We start from the raw sequence: 19,687 nt of genomic DNA, 5'->3' as shown, positions 1-19,687 counted from the left end.
TGAGAGAACTGTGGTTAACCAACAACCGAAAGATGGCACAGGAGTGAATGAGCCCTCCATTCATATCATGACACAATTTCTAACACAGTGGACTGTAAAGACAATTTTTTGAAGAACTAAAATTAAATTAAAGGAAATATTTTATGTTATTTAATCTATTGTGAGAGCAGACTTGTGGCTATCTGCTTTTACTTTGAAAAACAATGACATGACATGAGTCAGACCAAACCAGATCTGGTCTTTGTTTCTGCACCGTTAATTTATGAAAATGTCCTGTTTTTGAATAAAGGGATGGAAATTTAAATTGATCATTCAAACAGTCACCAAGGACCGATTACAAAGATATATTCATCAATTCCTAAAACAATTTTAAACCCTTTATTAGAGTTTCTACTCCATGACTTCAATTCAAGTGAATCAAACAATTTTATATATATATATATATATATATATATATATATATATATATATATATATATATATATATATATATATATATATATATATATATATATATGTATGTGTGTGTGTGTGTGTGTGTGTGTGTGTGTTTTACATTTTCTGCATAGTCTCGCAACGAGTTTGTTGTAGTGCACAGTGACATTCCTATAGAATAATTGAAGACACAAAGCATGGCATTAAGTCTTACAAGCTAATAAATGTGTGATGCCTTCAACTAAAAGAACTATCATCAATTTGTTGGAATGAATCATTACCGCATTCAAAAGACATACCGTGTATGACAAAATTATACCGTATTATTCGTATATTACCATTTTGCATGCCCAGTGATTTCAGGTTACAACAGACTGCTTCTTTCTGCTCACTGGGTATGGGGTACGGACAGGAAAATGAGTTTTACCTCAAGCTCAAAGAGCCTCTGTTTATGTGGATTGCGTTTATTGCTGTCTAGCGTAGACACAGAGTAGATTGGAAATCATGGCGCCAGCCATTTTACCTCCTGAACCAAGCCAAAACCAAAGTAATCATATGTAAATTGTATTCAACTGCTCTGGGCAGGACGTTGCCTCCATTCTCATTATAATACTGTATAGTATATTGGTGTTATGACAGGGAATCCGGAATATACTGTGAGTGCAATGGACCATTTTCAATTAATGTATGGCCTATATGAGTGTGTGTCTGAATGTTTGTCCAACAATACGCATACAGTGTTGCTCCCTCAGCCCCTCATCTCTCATGACCTTCAAGAAGAAATCGGACAATGGTAGGAAAGGGGAATCGATTGAACATTTCATTCACGCACACACGCACAGACACGCACCCACAAGCGCACCTACAGATGAACCAAAAAGCGAGTCATCGTGCATGTGTGTAAATCCTGGAGCTTAACAGTGCTATTATTCATTTGGTGTGCCCATACTTAAACATAAAAAAACACAAATGTGTTGCCCTTTGCACTTTACTTTGGAGGTGAATGCTGAATGTGGTGTTAGCTCACACCTGATTGGCTGCTAATGTAAATGGGCACGACCACTCATGGGAAGCTTTTTATTGTTACAACACACATACATCTGTGTGCTTGTTGAGACATATTAAAAACACACTTGTTTCAAGGATAGTTGTTGACGTTTTCATTATGACCATTGCTGTAAATATTAATGTGCTTTGAGCTTCAGACTACCGCATTGTATGGCTTGCATGAGCATTTTCACTAATGAAATTCTATTGATCTTTGTGGGGCTTGTGGTTAAAGAGTTTATATTGAATGAAAAGACAACAGTTCTAGAGTGTTTTATAATTGAATGCTTCTTAGCAGATGGCACTTTTTTTTCTTGCAAAATAATCTACAAAGGTCTTTCTTTTCTTTGTCATTCTTTTAGCTCACTTTCTTTCACCAAGCTCGGCCTTTTCTTCGATGCGGTCTCTCTTTGCAACCCACATGAATCATCGAGATCTTGGGCTTGGGCAGTGGCCTTGACCTCTGACACCACCCATAATCAGTCATACCATCAGGCCCTTCCCTCCTCTTCTCAGGCCACAGACGGCTCATTGACCATCCCCCATCTTTTTTTTTTTAGTACTGTTCCCCTCTTTGTCCCATTCCCTCATGCTAGATTTAGAATGGCCATGCTGTTTTTTTTTGTTTTGTTTTTTATGGGGGTGCTGCTCAGAGACAATGGTGAGCAAACACGCCCTCAGAGATGGAACAACAGAGCCAAGGCTCCACGGTCAGACACACTGGCCTTATGCATCAATCCGTGAAACGACCTTGAACTGATGGGTAAATGATGGTTGTCATCCTGTCAGGAAAGGACAGCCTGGCTTTGGAGCTCATGCAAGACAAGCAAACAACTCCCTACACCCCCATCTCCCCAAATCCCCAAACACTTTGTCTTTCACTCTTTCCATCTGTTTCTTTGCTTCTTGGGGTACTTTATAGTTACATATGAACAATCAGGTCCAGACTGTCACCTTTTTTAAAAAGACAATTGCCGTTTCATGGGATATTTGTGACACAAGAGGGATTTAGCCATAAGGCAGTCTGATATTCTTTTCCGGGTAGGAAAGAACGTGGTGTACATTTACTGCTGCAGCATGACTAACGCCTGTTTCAAACAGAAGCACTCAGGGTAGAAATATCACAATCGTCACCTACTGCTGAGCTTTGGAAAGTGGCAAAAAGAAGAGTTGACCCACATAAGGTGCTAACATTGAAAATCCCATTCAAATTGGCTTCAAAAGTTGTCAAACAAAAAAATTAAAACTCTTTTACACACTTCACGGCCAACAGAATATTGTGTGTTATGTTTACATAAACATGGGTGGTATCATATATGAAAGATTGATTTCCATTCTTGACTGAATTACAAGTATGTAATATATGAGTAGTATTATGGCAACACTGCCATCCAACGGTCACACTTATCACTACAGTGCGGAATTTGCCTAATATTAGATAAGCACTAGTCAAGGGTGTCAGCTAGCCTCCATAAAATAAAATAAAATAAAAATAAAATTAAAAAAATTGCAGAGAATTGTATTATTTATTATTTTTATTACTATTTTAAAAGATGAGAATTCTCGTCCCGGGCACTGTAAGAGTTAACCTACACGTCCCGTCCGGCAGGATCATTTTGTGTGAGTGAGCATGAATGTGCGCATTCGAGGGCTACTGACCTTCTGAAAACAATTAGTTTAGTGAGATGTTTCTCTTGAATTCCCCCACACTATCCATGAGTATTGGTAATGGCATCAGGTCAGGCTACCACGGTGGTGCTTCTCTGATCTATGGCACCTTTTCACATGGCCTGTCTTCATCAGTTGCTGCTTTGAAACTATGTTGGAAATGTGATGATTGAGCAGTGATTGGAGGACTGAAGACTGTGGTCACCGATGAGGTCAGATTCAATCAATTTAGCATTTATTTATGCCTCCATTGCACATTTTAAAAATTTCTACTGAGTTCATTTTCCCAAGGTAACCAAGAAGAGCACTCCCTAAAAATGGATCCTTACAAAACAAAATAAAGCTGCTTTCGGGTCAGCCATGCCTGTCATCCTATAATACCTCTTTCCACATGTCCAATAAAAAAAAAAAGTCCACAAAATTGCAGTGACAGATTATCTACGATGAACTTTTTCCCACACTAAATTATGTACTTTTTGCACACAACACATACGGTACATATTCATGTTACATATCCAACACAATTTGATGATCTTAACACGGCTCCGTCAAAGTTGAAAGAATATCAAGAAACTGTTGTGAAAATCAGTTGCAGAAATATAAAAAAACAGAAGCCAAAGGATACTACTACTCTTCTTTGAATCAAATACGTACGTCATAAATTGATGACATTCACTCATGACCAAGACCAACGTCATCTTGACATTTTCTAAGGTGACCGTGAAAGAGATTATCATGCAGCAAGGAACCATATTTACATATATAAGTACCATATTTTACACACTATAAGGCTCACCTAAAAGCCTTATTTTTTTTTTAAAAGCTGATGGTGCGCCTTATAATGAGGTGCGCCTTATATATGAATCAATATTGAGTTTGGGATTCGTAGATGGGGAATGAAGTGATAAAGTAAGCTTTACCTGTTTCTTTTGTGTGTTTACAGTTGAACAGGGTTGCTCAAATTGAGTTAATATGCTATTGAGAGTTTAGAGTTATCATTTGAGTCATTATTGTTATTACTTTGAGTATTACTATAGTGTGATTGAAAAAGTTTTAAAATATGAAATTAATTGAGGGTGCGCCTTACAATCCGGTGCGCCTTACAGTGCGGAAAATATGGTGAGTGTTCCAGGTAAAAACCGACACAGCTCACTCTGAAGCCCACGATTTGGATGGATTTTTTGGGGTCGAATTAGCATTGTTTAAATTTTTTGGGGGGTTATGTTTTGAATTTATATTCTTTTTAAATATTAGTAATAATACCCCCCCCCACACACACACACACACACTGTATAATGATAATGAAGGCTATCTATCTTTGCTGCAAATACATATTTCATGATGTACACAACCAGCGCAGATAATCCAGGAATGAGAAAATTGCGGTGATCGACAAAAAGCAGCCTGTGGCAGTGATAGAGTGGAGAGAGCACAAAGTAAAAGCATAGAGGGGAAAAGGATTTACCTTGTGTGGAAAGCTGTATTTGTTACCGTTTTGTGCTTCCAGTGTGTGTGTGTGTGTGTGTGTGTGCGTGTGCGTGTGTGTGTGTGTGTACAAATGAAAAGGATTCACTGATGTTGGCAAATTACTTTTTTTAAACTATGAAATCGATTTATGCTCTCTGAAGGGAGTTCCATCAGATGACAAACCAAGTTGAAATATGTACTATGGAAGAGGTGCGTGCATGACAATTTCCTTGACTGTGAGCCCTCTGTTAGCACACATTGAGAGCAATATTTTCGTATTGATTTTTTTTTCTCTTTCCATAAGAACAGAAAAACCTTTTTTTTTTATCAATAGGCTCATATATTTGCTGCATCTGCATTTTCTGCGTCTATTCATCCTTTGTTTTAACTATACTAAGAATAATGAGCATTCTAAGAGTTGTGCCCGACTGATCTCGTGGTAGAATGGTGGCGTTTTCAACCGTGTTCAATCAAATTGGTCATGTTGACTAGGATTTTAGTGAATTTGCCCCCACTTCCTAAAAAGCCAATTGCAAATCAACAGACTGTATGTACCAAATGTACTAAAATTGGTCTACCCATAACCAACTAGACATTGGTCAAATCGTGAACCTATGTTGGTTGCACAGCCAACTAGACTGGTAGTTTTATTTCTATGCTGCCTGCTGGGAAATTGTGTCACTATGGCAACGCGTGTCCATATATAAAGTAAAGCTAAGGAAAACACAAAGTTTTGCAAAGTCACTCCAACACAGACAGTTGCTTCATGTTCCACATACTTTGCTCTTAATTTGAAAAGAAAAATGTATGCAATTTAAAAAGGATTAAATTGGAAACCCCGTTAAACTAACACACACCCCCAGTGGGCCACATACCCTTATTGTAGAAAAGCTCCCCGACATCAACTGGATTTTGACATGCTCACGTAAGTGAAGCTCATCTCTCTGCATATTACAGCACACTGACGATATACAGCATCAGTCAGGAGGACGAGGCCATCTACCAGTGCATTGCCGAGAACAGCGCCGGCTCCACGCAGGCCAGTGCTCGCCTCACCGTGCTCTGGGCTGATGGACTCCCGGGTGTGCCCACCAACGTACAGGCGAAGGCCCTCTCACCCAACGCTATCCAGGTGTCCTGGAGGGAGCCCGATCAGAACATGCAGGACATCATCGGTTATGTGCTCCACATCCGTCGGACCACCGGTGAGGATTCAATCAAAAGCCGGAGAGCCAAACGCAAATGACTTGCGCGGATGTTAGTGCGTGACTAATGTCTGGCTCAACACCTGGTCAAATTAAGAGCCGATTCAAGGTATGCCCTGAAAATGAAAAGGAAAGCGTAGGTTGGATGCCCTTCTGTATATCACATGAAATATACAGTATAATTACATCAAAATATATTAATGATCAAAGACATTTGATTGCACGTACGCTAACTATTAAAAAGTATGATACAGTATGTCATATATCACATAGATAGCGTTGTCAAAGCTGCTCAATACATCTCCCTCATGTGTGATTAAAAGCCCCAGACATGAGCCAATAAGGGTGCTGCAAATACACTTACAGGATGGCACGGCCTGATAGTTTAAGACTGGCGATAGATTGCGGTTACGGCCGCGTGTTTCTGGATTAAGAGCAATAAAATGTAATAATGTAGCACCCTTTAACGCTCCTTTCTCGACCTCGGTCTGAAATTCTTAAGACTATCAAGAGCAAATTAGATTAGCATTCAATTAAGAGCCAGCACAACCAGAGCATAAACCATTAAATGATGACAGAAACATACATACTGTATATGCTGTTCCCTCTCAATCTTTTTTGTAGTACATAAATGAAAAAAAAAAAAAATCTAGGTTTAACCTTATTTATATGCGACCGTCCTCTTTTACCTCACGTCTCTGCAATGCTCATAATCAGACCCGGCGGAAATGGAGTATGAGGAGGCCGTCAGTAAGGTGACGCTGCAGCAGATCATCCGCGATCTTGAGCCTTCCACCAGTTACACCTTCTACGTCAAGGCTTACACATCCCATGGGGCCAGCAAGCCATCAGAGAGTGCCACAGAGAGCACTCACGGGGAAGGTGAGAGCTCATAACTAAACATGCACTCACACCGAACACATCTGTTGCACAAGTGTTGAATGCAATGACATTTTCATTTTTCTAATATACAATATCCACATTAGGAATAACATTTTTTGATTGCATCAGGTCTGTCAACTCTTTCAGAGCCATCAACGAAATACTTGTGTTTTGTGCAAATGACAAGAATTCTTATCACCTTTTTTTTTTAATTAGTAATAGATGATGACACTCGTGGCCAGTGCTCCTCTTAATATTATGCCAATCGAACACTGTTGTAATGTAGTTACATACATACACAAACGGTTATTTTGCCATCAAAACACATTGTCACTGATCTTGTTCGTATCAAAGTGTAGGAGATGTTTCAGAGGCTAGAAGATATTTCTGTCATAGTCACTGCTGTGCAGATCACTCTTGGCGCTGAAAGAGTTCATTTACGAGCTATTTTAAAATGTAGTCCCTTTAGATAGCATGTTAGTTTTCATCACATCTAATCACTTGCTTTTTCTTTTGCCCAGTATTTGTTGACTGTTTGTCTAAAGTTTTAGTCATTATTGTAGTCCAATCAAACATTGTTTTATTTGCGTATTTTGTTTCAGCAAACAAAATGCTGTCAATATTTTGGCTTAGTTTTTGTCGTAACAATTATTTCAAATTTACTTGGAAAATTTAAGCTTGGGACCCCGTTTCCATAACTGGCACATTCAGTCATGAAACCAGGGCTAAGCCAAAATAGACAATTTTACTTACTTGTCTTGTATACCTTATTTGGGCTATTTCATGTGTGAAAATCTAGTCAAAGTTGTTTTGAATTATGTGTGGCATAATATTTGATATAGATCTAGATCACTGAGGTGATTGTGATTTTTAGTTTATACATTCATGTGAAGCTGCCAAGGTGACTCGTGTTAATTACTGCATGTTAGGTCTCTAATTCCTATTTGATATCATTTTGAGTACTGGCTGCGTGAGGTAATCTTGCATCCCAACTGAAATCATTGTTGCTCGATCGGTACAAGTTACGAATCTCATTTAACATAAGCTTCACGCAGTATTGTGAGTATTGTCAACAAGTGATCATCGCTACATGTTACAAGCTAGTAAGTTAGCCAGAGTTATTTGGGTGCCAATTTAACATTATTTTTGCAACATTGTTTTCATCGGTGTAATGTTAGGTCATAACAACAATCACCAAACTGTCTTTTAACCCACCACGATGAATTTCAGATTAACTTTGTTCAGCCTCTTCAGGTTTCTCATTATTTTCCCAGCTAGCGTGTGCCCAAAATGTCTTCTCTTCCACTAAATCAAACACAACCGTATATCTCATCTACATTTTTTGCTGCCCTTATTCAAAGCAAGACCAATGTTCAAAGCAAGACCAATGTTTTACTTTTATCTTCACTGGCATGAATCCAAAAATTTTCCTCTCATCTTTGTGCGATCAAATGAAAATAAAATGATTTGTGGCCATTTTTTTGAAGAGAATTACACTTTGGTCTCATTTTGACTAGTCATTGAAAATGCATACTGATTTTGTCAGTCATTGTTTATCAACGGTGGTTTTCATCTTGTCTAGTTTCCATCAGGTAAAAAAATGATAGAAATAGTTTCCTTCAGTTTTCAACAACAAAATTAACGCCGCTGTGCCGAATCGGATGAATCCGAGGTGAATTTTAATCGAAGAGTGTTTTGTGTTGCAGTTCCAGCACCTCCCTCCCTCTTCGCCAAGGTTGTAAACAGCAGTGTAGTGCAAGCGATGTGGGAAGCTTCCACCAAGATGGGTCAACACCAAGGCTTCCGACTCTATTACAGGAGAGCTCACACAGCAGCGTTTACTGGCCCCATTTTCTTACCACGCAACGCTACCCAATACAACATCACTCAGCTGGGTAAGAGGTCTCACTGCTCTCGGATGCCCACACATTACAGTACCTGACAGAAGTCGCGTCGCTTATCCATTTTGTGAAAAAAAGAAATAAAAAAAAAAAAAAAAGTAAAATCAGCGAATAACTTGAGGATAATTAGATGGATATGTGTTTGATATGTTGAATAACATCAGAGAATTAGCAGTTGCACTGTAAAAGCCATATTTAAAGTCATGTAAATCATCCAAAGGCTTCGTTACGCCGATGCTTCATAAAATTTATTGACAAAGTCATTAGGGATCACATGCTGCTTATCTCATCAAGATTCTTTGGTTTTGTCTTCCGTTCTTTCTTTTCTAACCCAGACATGCTCGATAAGGTTCCTGTCTGGTGTCAGGCTGGCCAGGACTTGCGCACGTTGAGCTCCTGGACTTGAAAAACTTTGATGTAGGGATCGGCGTATGCCGTGGAGTGCCCTTTTTCTGCAAAATTTGACTCCTTTTGTGTTTGGGAATGACTGAAGTGGCTCATACTTCTTGATATTTTAGGCGCCCTTTGTGGATGCCAACCACGATTTTTACGCTATCAAGATGACCTGTTTTTTGGATGAACGTCGATTCCATCATACAAGGTCTACTCGGTCTTTGACAGCTGTGATATAGTTCATCCCAAGATTCTTCTGAACTTGCCGCTTTTTCAGTGGTGATCCTATCTTAGAGCCAGCTGTGGGCCTTGGAAAATGCCATACTTTTTTTTTTTTCTCACTGGTATCGTGGCACGATTTGCCCAAGGAAGTCGAGGCAGAACTCTACAAACGGTTCTGCTTGGCACAGGGACCTGAGTAGACCAGGCCTGTTGGAGCTGTGCTGTCACGGAAAAGTTATCTTGTGAGGTCTCCCGGATCTAGGCTTGTCAGATCCTTTTTCTTATTCTTTGTATTTGATGATGAGAAACGTTGACGATGTCAACCACCTAAGCAGTGGATCTGGTTTTCATCCTGTTGATGATAAACACTTTGATCTCAGACTGAAGCTTAGGCATGTTGTACAAAGTCAAACTGCATTTGACGTGAAGGTCTGGTGTGCTGGGTTCATTTTTATTCACGCCCACCATTTGATTGCTCAATTATTGATGACAGTTGAGGATGTAAATAAGGTTTGGGTGTATCAAATCTCTTAGCAGGCTTCGCCAAGCTGCGCAGGTTGGAATGTTTTTCATTGGTTTAGTTTGACACCAAAATATTATTTTGAATGGTTCTAGAATTTAAATTGGCTATTAATATTTGTAACACTTGTTTAAAAAATATTTTTGTGTGGTACTTAGGATCAACTTGTCACCAGCCACAAGATTATTGTCAGGGACTTTATTATGGGTAATAATTTAAGCTTTTGACTATATATTGTTTTTTCAAGACTCGCTTTTAATTTGTTGGGATTCAAAGTTATTTTTTTACCAAATTTGATCATCTTAAAAATATTCTTGTTTTTACTGATTTTCTTTTTACAAATGTCGAGGAAAATGCAAAGGAAAACAAATATCTAAACATAATACATGGGAGATTGAAAAAAATGTATAAGCCCAAGGGAGTCCTGCTCTTGGAGAGTCCCTCTGTTTGTTTGACTTTCAAACCTGTTATTTTTCTATAAGGAAAAAAAAAAATATAACGCTTTTCTACCTTGGGTACTCAAAGCGCTTGACACTAACTAGTGATTTACCTCCTGATGACGCAGCATCAGGACCAATAGGGGGCTCAGTGTCTAGCTGAAGGACACTTCGGCATGGTCATGACGGTCGAGGGATCGAACTCACAGCCTCTCGGCTGGGAGACGACCACTCTACCACCGAGCCGTGCCGCCCCGCAAAACGTCGTTTGACCTCGGGACGAGTTTTTAGACAAGAGCAAATTGAGTAAATGTTCACAGTGTGAATATCCGTGTCTTCTGTCCAGATCCTTCGCTGGTTTATGAGATAAATCTACTGGCATACAATCAACACGGCGATGGCAATGCCACCATGCGCTTTGTTTCACTACGAGAGGCTTTGGAGAAATCTGGTGAGTGCTTGGCACAAACACAATCCCATACTTCCTTGACCATTACTGTGATTCAAGCTTGAATGCCTGTCCTTGTTTGAACTCGATGCCTGTCTCATCAGTTCTCGATGCCTCCTGTGATTGTGTGCAAGATGACCAGAGCAAAACATCCACCACCGGCATTATAATTGGTATTCATATCGGAGTCACTTGTATGATCTTCTGCGTTCTGTTCCTTGCCTTCAGCTACCGCGGCAGGTGCGTTCATGACAGCAACCTGCCGATAGCGCTTGTTAGGGATTCGCGTCGGCCCGTCAGATGCTTAGTCTGGTGTTTGAAATTGTGGTTGTGGTAATCCTCAGGTTGATGATTTGTAAGGCAGCTCAGGCCACCCCCCAGGCGCCACACGGCACAGCACTGGAATCCTCTTCTTCCCTGGAGGGATCTGAGCCGAACGCTGCCACCAGAAGAGAAATGGAGGTCAATTGCAGCGCAGGAGGGAACAAAGTGGTTGACTGCAATGAGCTGGAGAGACTATTCCCTCAGCCTAACTTGCAAGTCGCACGCTTGGTGAGTCCTCTCAGGGTTGCTGCTGCTTACGGAACACCTGATTTGCATTTGTAAAACCACATGACTTAGAACGGGGAGTCCAAACTTTTTCCTGCGAGGACTATTTACGGGAAAGGCAAAGAATGCAATGGTAATTCATAGTGGTTTGTTAGCTATTATGAAGCACACCAAAATCAAGACGATCAATCATTTGCATATTGTTTATATATTACTGTGCTTTTTCAGTCACTGCTTCCCATACAGGTTTCTAGAAGGCAAGTCGGATTTTTGGGGTGGTAGCAAACCCTGTAAGCCGCCAGAAACTATGAGCCCCTGCAATGAATCGTGACTGAATCCCAGCTCTTCATTCAGAGCCAAAACAAGAGCAATCTGTCTGTTGTAAATTGACATTGTTTCAAGCAGTTAAGCCTCGGTTGACCCGAGTTCAAATCCACCTGGCTCCGGCCTTCCTGTGTGGAGCTTGCATGTAATCCCCGAGGAGACTGTTTGGGTTGTCTCCGGGCACCCCGGCTTCCTCCCACATTCCAAAAACACGCATGGCAAGTGAATTGGACATACTAAATTGTCCTTTGGTGTGATTGGATGTGTGTACGGTTGTTCATCTCTGCGTGCCCTGCAATTGGCTGGCAACCAGTTCAGGGTGTGCCCCACCTACTGCCCATAGTCAGCTGGGATAGGCACCAGCAGGCCCGCGACCTTAGTGAGGGTAAGCAGCTACAAAAAAGGTATAGATGGACGGAACCTAAAATGCTCGATAGCTTTTACAATTCAACTTCATTTGAATTCCTTGGTATGTTAGATTGCGTGTCAGTGGGTTGAAAGATTCACATTTTCCGCAACTTACTGTTCTCTAACAAGAATCTGAACAGCATAATGCTCAAATTGGGCATTTGCTGACTTCACAATGAAACAGATCAGCAACAAAACAAAATACTTCTCAAGAGACCGAACACAAGAAACACCCGTTCCTCCTATTGAATCGGTCCCTGTAAGAAACCAGTATTTATAATAATAATTCTGCCTGCAGGTGAATTATTTACAACTATTATTAACTATGTTGATTATCTAGCACACATTTTCACCATTTTGACATTTTCTACAGTCAAACATTGTTACTATTAAGTATAATGTTCCTGCTCACTTAGCCGTATTGGTACAAAATATATCCTGCCCTACTCCGGATTGAAAGCGAGAGTAAGAGACGTGGGTACATGTGACGTACCAAGTAGACTTGAGTTGAAGGCAAGTAGTCGGGTAGTTAGGATGCTTAGAATGCTTAGGCAGGCACCAATAAAGGAAAATAACACTGACGGTATTTGGGGTGAGAAATCAAAGGGTAAAATACTTTGAAATGCCAAGATACAGGACCTTTTATATGTACGTATGAAAGATTACATATCATGTAAAATATTCATCACTCAGCAGAGTAGGCAACAAACAAAATCCTCACTTTGAATGAAAGCAAAATAAAGCAGCCTTTTTGAAAACAATCTATTTTATTTCCCCTCTGGTTTTTAGGCTGACGGGACTCTCTTGACCTACTCCCCAAATGACACGCAGCTGTCCACATTACCACCGGATGAATTTACTGTGGAGCGGGACGCAGAGACACATTTCCAAGAGTCCCCTGCAACACATACGGGTCAACAGAACCACGGCTAATCAATGTATTGCGTGCCCACTCAGATTCTCTTTCACTCAGGTTTTCCTTTCAAGGTAGTTTGCATTTTGTGCAAATAGTTTTTTTGGTAAGTTAAGAAGCCCTAAGAAGTTTTACGAGTCTAGGAATGATTTGGGGATTTTTTTCTTTTTCTTTCTTTCGCCAGGCTTACCAGTTAAGTGTTTTTTACTCTCACTGGTTTTCTGTTTATTTTCCGGTGTTCGGCAGCACACAGAAGAGAGGCTGTTATACAAAGATAATTTCATTTTTAGGTTTATAAAAAATATATTGACATATATATGCTGTATCTTATCATCTCTTTGTCAAAGCGGTAAAAGGTCGTTGGTCTCATCCCTACTTTTCTGTGGATATCGAAGATGCCAGCCGCCTGCTCAAACATGCCAACGCTCCCATCTTGTTGCTCGCAGAAGACCGAAACCTTTTTCCAGGGACGCGGTCGGTTTTGTCTCAGGACTTTGTTTTTCCATTGAGAATTCTGGGCCATCATACAGGCTCTAGGCTGTGTGAACCTTTTATTCAACAAAAACCTACCTCAGCCGGAATGAATGTGTTTTGTGGGAAGCCTTTAGGGACTTTATCTTCCCGTGTGTTCACACGAACTGTACATGCAGAGAAACTGATGGGTCCGAGTTAGAAGATCAGGTGCCGCGCTACCTCAGATGTCAAGAATCATCTCTCCTGTTGTGCTTGTTCAAGCGGAATGAAAAACCAGTTTCCAACATAAAGCACTTCCAAATGCTGATGTTAATGTTCTACCTCAAATTAACATTTTTAATGTTTTCGCTCATGTAGTTCATCCTTTTCTGTCTATTGTATTGAAAATCCCTTATTTCATGTTAAGAATTTGTGTCTGTAGAACCTATATTTCAGTAGTACCACATGCAATGTCATGTAATGTGCCATGGATTAGATTGTTTCAGTTAGGCAGTTCCATTTTAATATCTTAGTTTATTATTGTTTTACATTTTTCTTTAGTTTCTTTCGTTGAACAAAACACTCCCGAAAATATGATGCAATCATCATAACATTTTCCAGACAATTTACTGCTAATGTGATAGTGTATGCTCAATTGGAAAACTGCAAAATGATGCAAATTAGTGAGAGGTATGGGTGTGTATGTATGTGTGAATGTAGATGTACAGACGATGACGTTTATGTGCATGTCCCATTTTAGGTTTTTTTTTGGTTGTTATTTTTAACTCAAGCACAAATCTGATTAAACTGACAATACATACTTTATACTTTTGCTAGTATAGTTCAATAGTTCGGTTAATCATTTACAGTCCCTTGCTGATGCCACTGAGACTGCTCTTACTAAGGTTAACAGATGGAAAGCCACATCTTTCAGCTGTCCAACCCTGGAAAGGGAATACCATGCTTGAATACACATAGGCAAAATATCCGGAATCTTCTATTCATTTTTCATCCATTTGACAGCATTCATCATAGGCGCTACAGCACCTCGACAGTTCTTTTTAACCCTCGTGCATACACGGTACCGATGTGGGACCTAATCAATGATTTCTTTGTGAAATCAAAGCAGAAAAAAAAAAAAAAGTTGCTAATTATATAATCATGTTACAGTTCAAAATACAACCATGCTGGAAATTCTAAACTGTTGCAGCTTGGAGTACTAAATAATTGCCACACATATGTTCATGGCTACCAGTTTGGACACACCCGCACTCATTAAAATCCATGTTTTTTCGATGGATGTTAAACCTATGTGTTATATTGCGTTTCCTGCGATTTTTCAACCAAACTCTTCAGCGGTGGTTGAGATAGGCCAACAGATAGAAAATTCTCGAATGATTTGTGTGTAACTAAGACAGTAGGTCGCGCCAAAGACCATTTAGTGGTTTTTTTTTTTGTTTTTTTGTTTTGGTCCTACACGAAAACACCAACTTGCTTCAAACCAGTGCGAATACACTTGTAGTTACTCTGTATGAGTGGGGGAAAATCAGTGAGCTTGACTCACTTTTTCAAATTGTGCATTTTGCCTTGTATTGCATAAAAACTCCATATGTATGGATGGAGCTCATGCCACTGAACATTGAGTGGTTTAAAGAAAAAAATAATTCATTAAAAATGTTCGTTATCCCACCCTCAAAAGCAGGTACCACGCTGGTACAAAAAACGCAAGAGTAGTCTTTTTAAAATGAATGCGCATTAAAGACACAATCAATTTTTTTCAAATGTATTTTTAGATGTTGGGTTATAGAGCAAGTCAGTGAATGAGTGGGTAGCATGTCTGCTTCACAGATAATGGACCTGAGTCAATTCCAGCTGGCTCTGGCCTTTCTGTGTGGTTTGCATGTTCTACCCGCGCCCGAGTGGATTTTCTACAGGCACATCAGCTTCCTCCCGCACTTAGATGCATGGCAGGTGTATTGGACACACTAAATTGTCCACACGTGTGATTGGGTGTGCCAATGATAGTTTGTCCCACGTGCCCTGTAATTGGCTGGCAACCAGTTCAGGGTGTCCGTTGCCTCCAGCAAGCCTTTAGGGCAGTGGTCCCCAACCTTTTAATCACCACAGACCGGTCAACGCCTTACATTTATATTGTGGACCGGGGGGGGGGTGGCTGCTCTAAAAGCCACATCATCCTTCTCACTATGTATGTCATATGGGTAAGATCAACAGCGACCAGAGTCGGCGCCAAAAGTTTTCAATGTCGCAATCTCGCAGTCGCCGAGACAGTGCTAAATATTGTGCTGACAATGCAACACAAAAGGCAAAATTTCGCTTCTCGTGACCGTGCGCGGCCATTCGCGTCGCTCCATTTGCGTCCATCGCGTCGCCCGACATGCATTCGCACCCAATCACGCGAACTCCATTGACTACAAGTACAAAACTCTCCGCTTTTTCACCTCGTTCGCGTTCGTTGTGCACGTACCATTAAACTAAATCATCTCCAAAACATTATTTCGGGTGCAGCCCACCGGCCCGGTACCAGTTGATCCACGGACCGGTACCGGTCCGCGAACCGGGGATTGGGGACCACTGCTTTAGAAGATAAGCAGCAGTAAATGGACGGATGTTGAGCTATGCGCTTGAGTTATGCTTTGTAAGGCCGGCACTATGGAAGAGTGATAAGCACTCAGAGTTCATAGGTTTGCTTCCAGTTCTGGCCTTTCTGTGTGTAGTTTGCATGTCCTCACCATGCCTGTGAGCTTTTTAACCGGGTACTTGAGTTTCTTCCCACGTTCCAAAGAAAACATGGACACTCTTAATCAGGGGTCTCCAAACCCGGTCTGGTCATCAGCAAGCTCAGCAGAAGCCTGATGATGATCCTGATCATTTGATTCAGGTGTGTCAGGGAAAACGTGCAGGACAGCGGCCCTCGAGGACCGGATTTGGAGACCCCTGCAATTGTCCTGAGACTGGTGACCAGTTCAGATTGCACCCTGCCTAAGGGCCGTAGACAGCTGGGTAGGCAACAGCCCACCCGCGACCCTTGTAAGAATAAGCGGCCAAGATGATGGGCGGACGGATGCTTTGTTGGACCGTTCCAGGGCAACCTTCTTCTCTACTTTACCAACATAGAGGAAAAAAAACAAACATTTGTTCAAGATGTGGAATGAGTCAGTATCCGTAAGCTGAATTTTTAAATTCAGCAAGCTCCTATAACTCTATACAAAAATCAGCAGGCACTGTTGGAGACATGACAGCCTTCCTTGAATTTCTTTAATAACATGCCAGAGCTTCGAGAACAAAATCCTGCAGGATGTCAATGGCCTCACACAAAGAACTAAATTTGGGACAGTTTTTATCTTTCCACAGTTCTTGGCTGTGTGGTGTCACAGGGTCTCCCTCTGATATGCATTACGGTTACCTACCTCAATAGGTTATTTCCTTTTGTTTAGAGCTTAAAGAATCATGTTGAGTACAAACATAACAACATATATGGACAGTACAAACTCATGTGAATACTGTACATTAAAATTGTCAGCATTTGCTGGTTGGTGAACTTGTCAGGATGTCAAACAGTTTACCTTCTTTTGTGAGGTAACTTTGGCAGTTCATGTTCTTGTTTAGTTACTGGTGTTTGTGTGCAACTTAATCAAATGATGTATTTTTTTTCTGTTTTTACTTTATCTACAAATGTTACTATTGTTTTGTCAGTGGTGTTTGAATTACTGGTTACCCTTGAACAATGAAAACAAGGTGAAGTGGGTGGCACTTACAACTCACAATACACACAAAATGCAGATTTATTTTGGGGAATGTTATAACTTTATTCAGATTATTTCGCTTGCTTGGAGTTAGTCATATGCGGACACCACCATATCTGAAGCTGTCACAAATTTCAGTGATTCGAGCTATTTAAAATTCAACCCACTCCCTATTTCTGGCAATCCAAATGTACATTTTCTGGTGTTGTCAACGTATATTTTTTAAAATTTTGTGTGGGAAATATCTCAAGTATACTGCATTTTCAAGGCATTATATTTGATCATTCATATGTTTGCCTTTATTTGGAATTATTTTTGAAAATGAGAAATGAATGTCTCACATAAGCTAATTGAATAGTCTGCCAAGAGTGTGTGCCTTTTTCAAAAGTGTGGTCTTTGGCCACAGGCTTGAAGTAAAACTTGCTCTTAAAAAAAGTGTGTTTTTTTTTTTTAACATTCAATGGTGAAAACTAGCTATTTAGTTTCCCTTTGGAGGAAGACATGATTTGAAAAGCAGATGTCAAAATGTAATTTATTGTGCTGTTAGTTTTGACCACCTCCGTTCCCAAAGTAGCTTGGAAAAGAACGCGCGCTTGACTTTACATAAACAGAATATACAAAACAAACATAGCATTGATTATTGTTGGCGTCAAGCTATACCAATTTTGCTGACAAACTGCAGGAAATCAGTAACTAACAATGATCAGGTAATACGCTCTGAACATTCAAATCACACAGGAGTTGTTTGTGTCCCCACATCAGCCGACAAATAAGCCTAGTTACCTTAACCTTAGCGAGTGTAATGCTCCGTTTGTCTGTTCATCTTTTGAATCATACTCGCTTCTCTTTCTTGGATCAAACTGTACTCTTTGGTATTTATATTCACTTGCAAGTGTTAAAAAGCATTTACGATTAATACTGCGCTCTGCTTGTACCTTTGATAACCACTAATGTGATGTTCAACATCAGAAACTGGTGATGGCTATTTTTCGTTTTGTGAAATTTCAAGCAGAATCACGTGCCATTTCCCGTCTTTTATTTCTTTTATGCTCCTGTATCAGTCGGTTGTTGTAATTTCGGGTTCATCTCCTACCACGGGAAATTGCTCATGCAGCCTGTGTGGATGTCGGGTTTGAGTGCCAAACTGTTTAACCCGATTCACTGGAGGTGTGCTGTAATGATGATCATGTATCTGTCAAAAGACTCCGATAGGTCAGGTTGTTTGCTGGTTCTTTATTCCAGCCTATAAGAAGTGACGAGGCCTTTTTAAGCTGCTCGCGCCCTGATGGGTGCAAAGGAAACAGAAGCAGCGGAAAAAAAACATAAAAAAAGTTGTTTTATACAGTCTCTTTGGCACCATGTGATTCGTTGTAATTGTAAAACTTCTTTTAGCCTGGCTACTACCGTATGCCCTTTGTTCAAGAATTTGGGTTTTTGGGGAGGTGCTCAGACCTGCGTATATCAGTTCATGCATACATCAAAAGTAACAGTAGCCCCCATTTGCTGTACATTGTGTCTTTAAATTCTGCTACATGCCAAATCCTGACAAAATTGCTGTGAGAAATGTAGTAGCAGTAACAGATGATGTCTACTTTAGTCTGCAGTTATTGCTCTACTCAATTTGGGACCTGGAAAATCTCTTACGTTACGATATCCATGCTACAAGTATGACATTTGAAAAAATGCAGTTAAGAGTGAGATTAGTGATACTGTTGTGGGAGGCGGGGCTTCATTTTGTTCAGGAGTTATTCAACATGCTGTGTTTGTTAAAATCGATAACATCTACCCAAGGTCCATGTTAGACTCACATAACTTGAAATTACACAGACAGAAGACAGGAACCAGCGTAGTGAAATTATGTCCCACTAGATACACTATTATACCAGGGCATACTCTTTTCGAGTCAAGAAACATGAATACGTATGAAAACACCTTCCACCTTTAAGAATACCACCCATGCCCAAAAGTCCAGTAAATTTCACGAACAAATCGAATTGCTCTAAGCAGCAAGCTGTATGGATGAATTGAATGGAAGATCGCAGTATTCATAGGAAAGTATTTCACTACAGCTTGGCGCGATTAACCTCCGCTCAAAATAGGTTTTACATGATACGTTATCGACCACTGTGGCACCAAATTACCATTCCGTACGATCGTGAATTGACTGCTTGCCCGTTGCGTTTAACTCTGCTCTTCTGCTGAGAGCCTTTGTCTGTACGTATAATAGCGAGATTTTCCAAATACTTTATTCTCTTGTCAGATGGTGGCGATACAATGCTATTGTACTTATATATTTAAGAGTTGAAGTCTAAATTTTAGTATGTAGTCTGTAAGGAAAAAAACAACGTGAGTGTATCAAAGGTAGTCTGCAGACAAAACTACAATAGAGCTGCATGTGAACCCAAAACTCTTGCGTTATTTTACCTGGAAATTAAGTGTTTGGTGATTATTATTGGACTTGATATGTAGCCAGATGATAGCAAGCAAATGTGGCGATCTCAAATGGGTGCTATTGGCGGGCCTAGTTCCTGCGCGTGTTGATGAAAAGAGCGCGTGCGACCTTTCGTCTAAATCTGTGTTGCTCTCACCAAAGCCCGATGATGTGCTCATCCTCAGACTGCTCCCACTAGTCATCCGCACTTGACCGACTC

At 40.3% G+C, this 19,687-nt stretch overlaps 1 protein-coding gene across 1 annotated transcript in view; it reads left to right on the top strand.

Annotated features, from left to right (window-relative positions):
- igdcc3 (immunoglobulin superfamily, DCC subclass, member 3) overlaps positions 1–14,230 on the top strand; it is a 68,250-nt gene extending 54,020 nt beyond the window's left edge. The window contains exons 8-14 of the mRNA XM_088413525.1: positions 5,575–5,822; positions 6,540–6,704; positions 8,411–8,599; positions 10,524–10,628; positions 10,730–10,865; positions 10,970–11,177; positions 12,696–14,230. Of these exons, the coding sequence (XP_088269651.1) occupies positions 5,575–5,822; positions 6,540–6,704; positions 8,411–8,599; positions 10,524–10,628; positions 10,730–10,865; positions 10,970–11,177; positions 12,696–12,839 (1,195 nt within the window). The 3' untranslated portion in view covers positions 12,840–14,230. The remainder of the gene's footprint in view (positions 1–5,574; positions 5,823–6,539; positions 6,705–8,410; positions 8,600–10,523; positions 10,629–10,729; positions 10,866–10,969; positions 11,178–12,695) is intronic.
- Positions 14,231–19,687: the final 5,457 nt, after the last annotated feature.

The sequence above is a fragment of the Hippichthys cyanospilos genome, chromosome 4 (genome assembly GCF_059441005.1).
Source record: "Hippichthys cyanospilos isolate Australia breed blue-spotted pipefish chromosome 4, RoL_Hcya_1.0, whole genome shotgun sequence".
Classification (NCBI taxonomy): Eukaryota; Metazoa; Chordata; class Actinopteri; order Syngnathiformes; family Syngnathidae; genus Hippichthys; species Hippichthys cyanospilos.
This window is presented reverse-complemented; position numbering and strand designations above follow the sequence as displayed.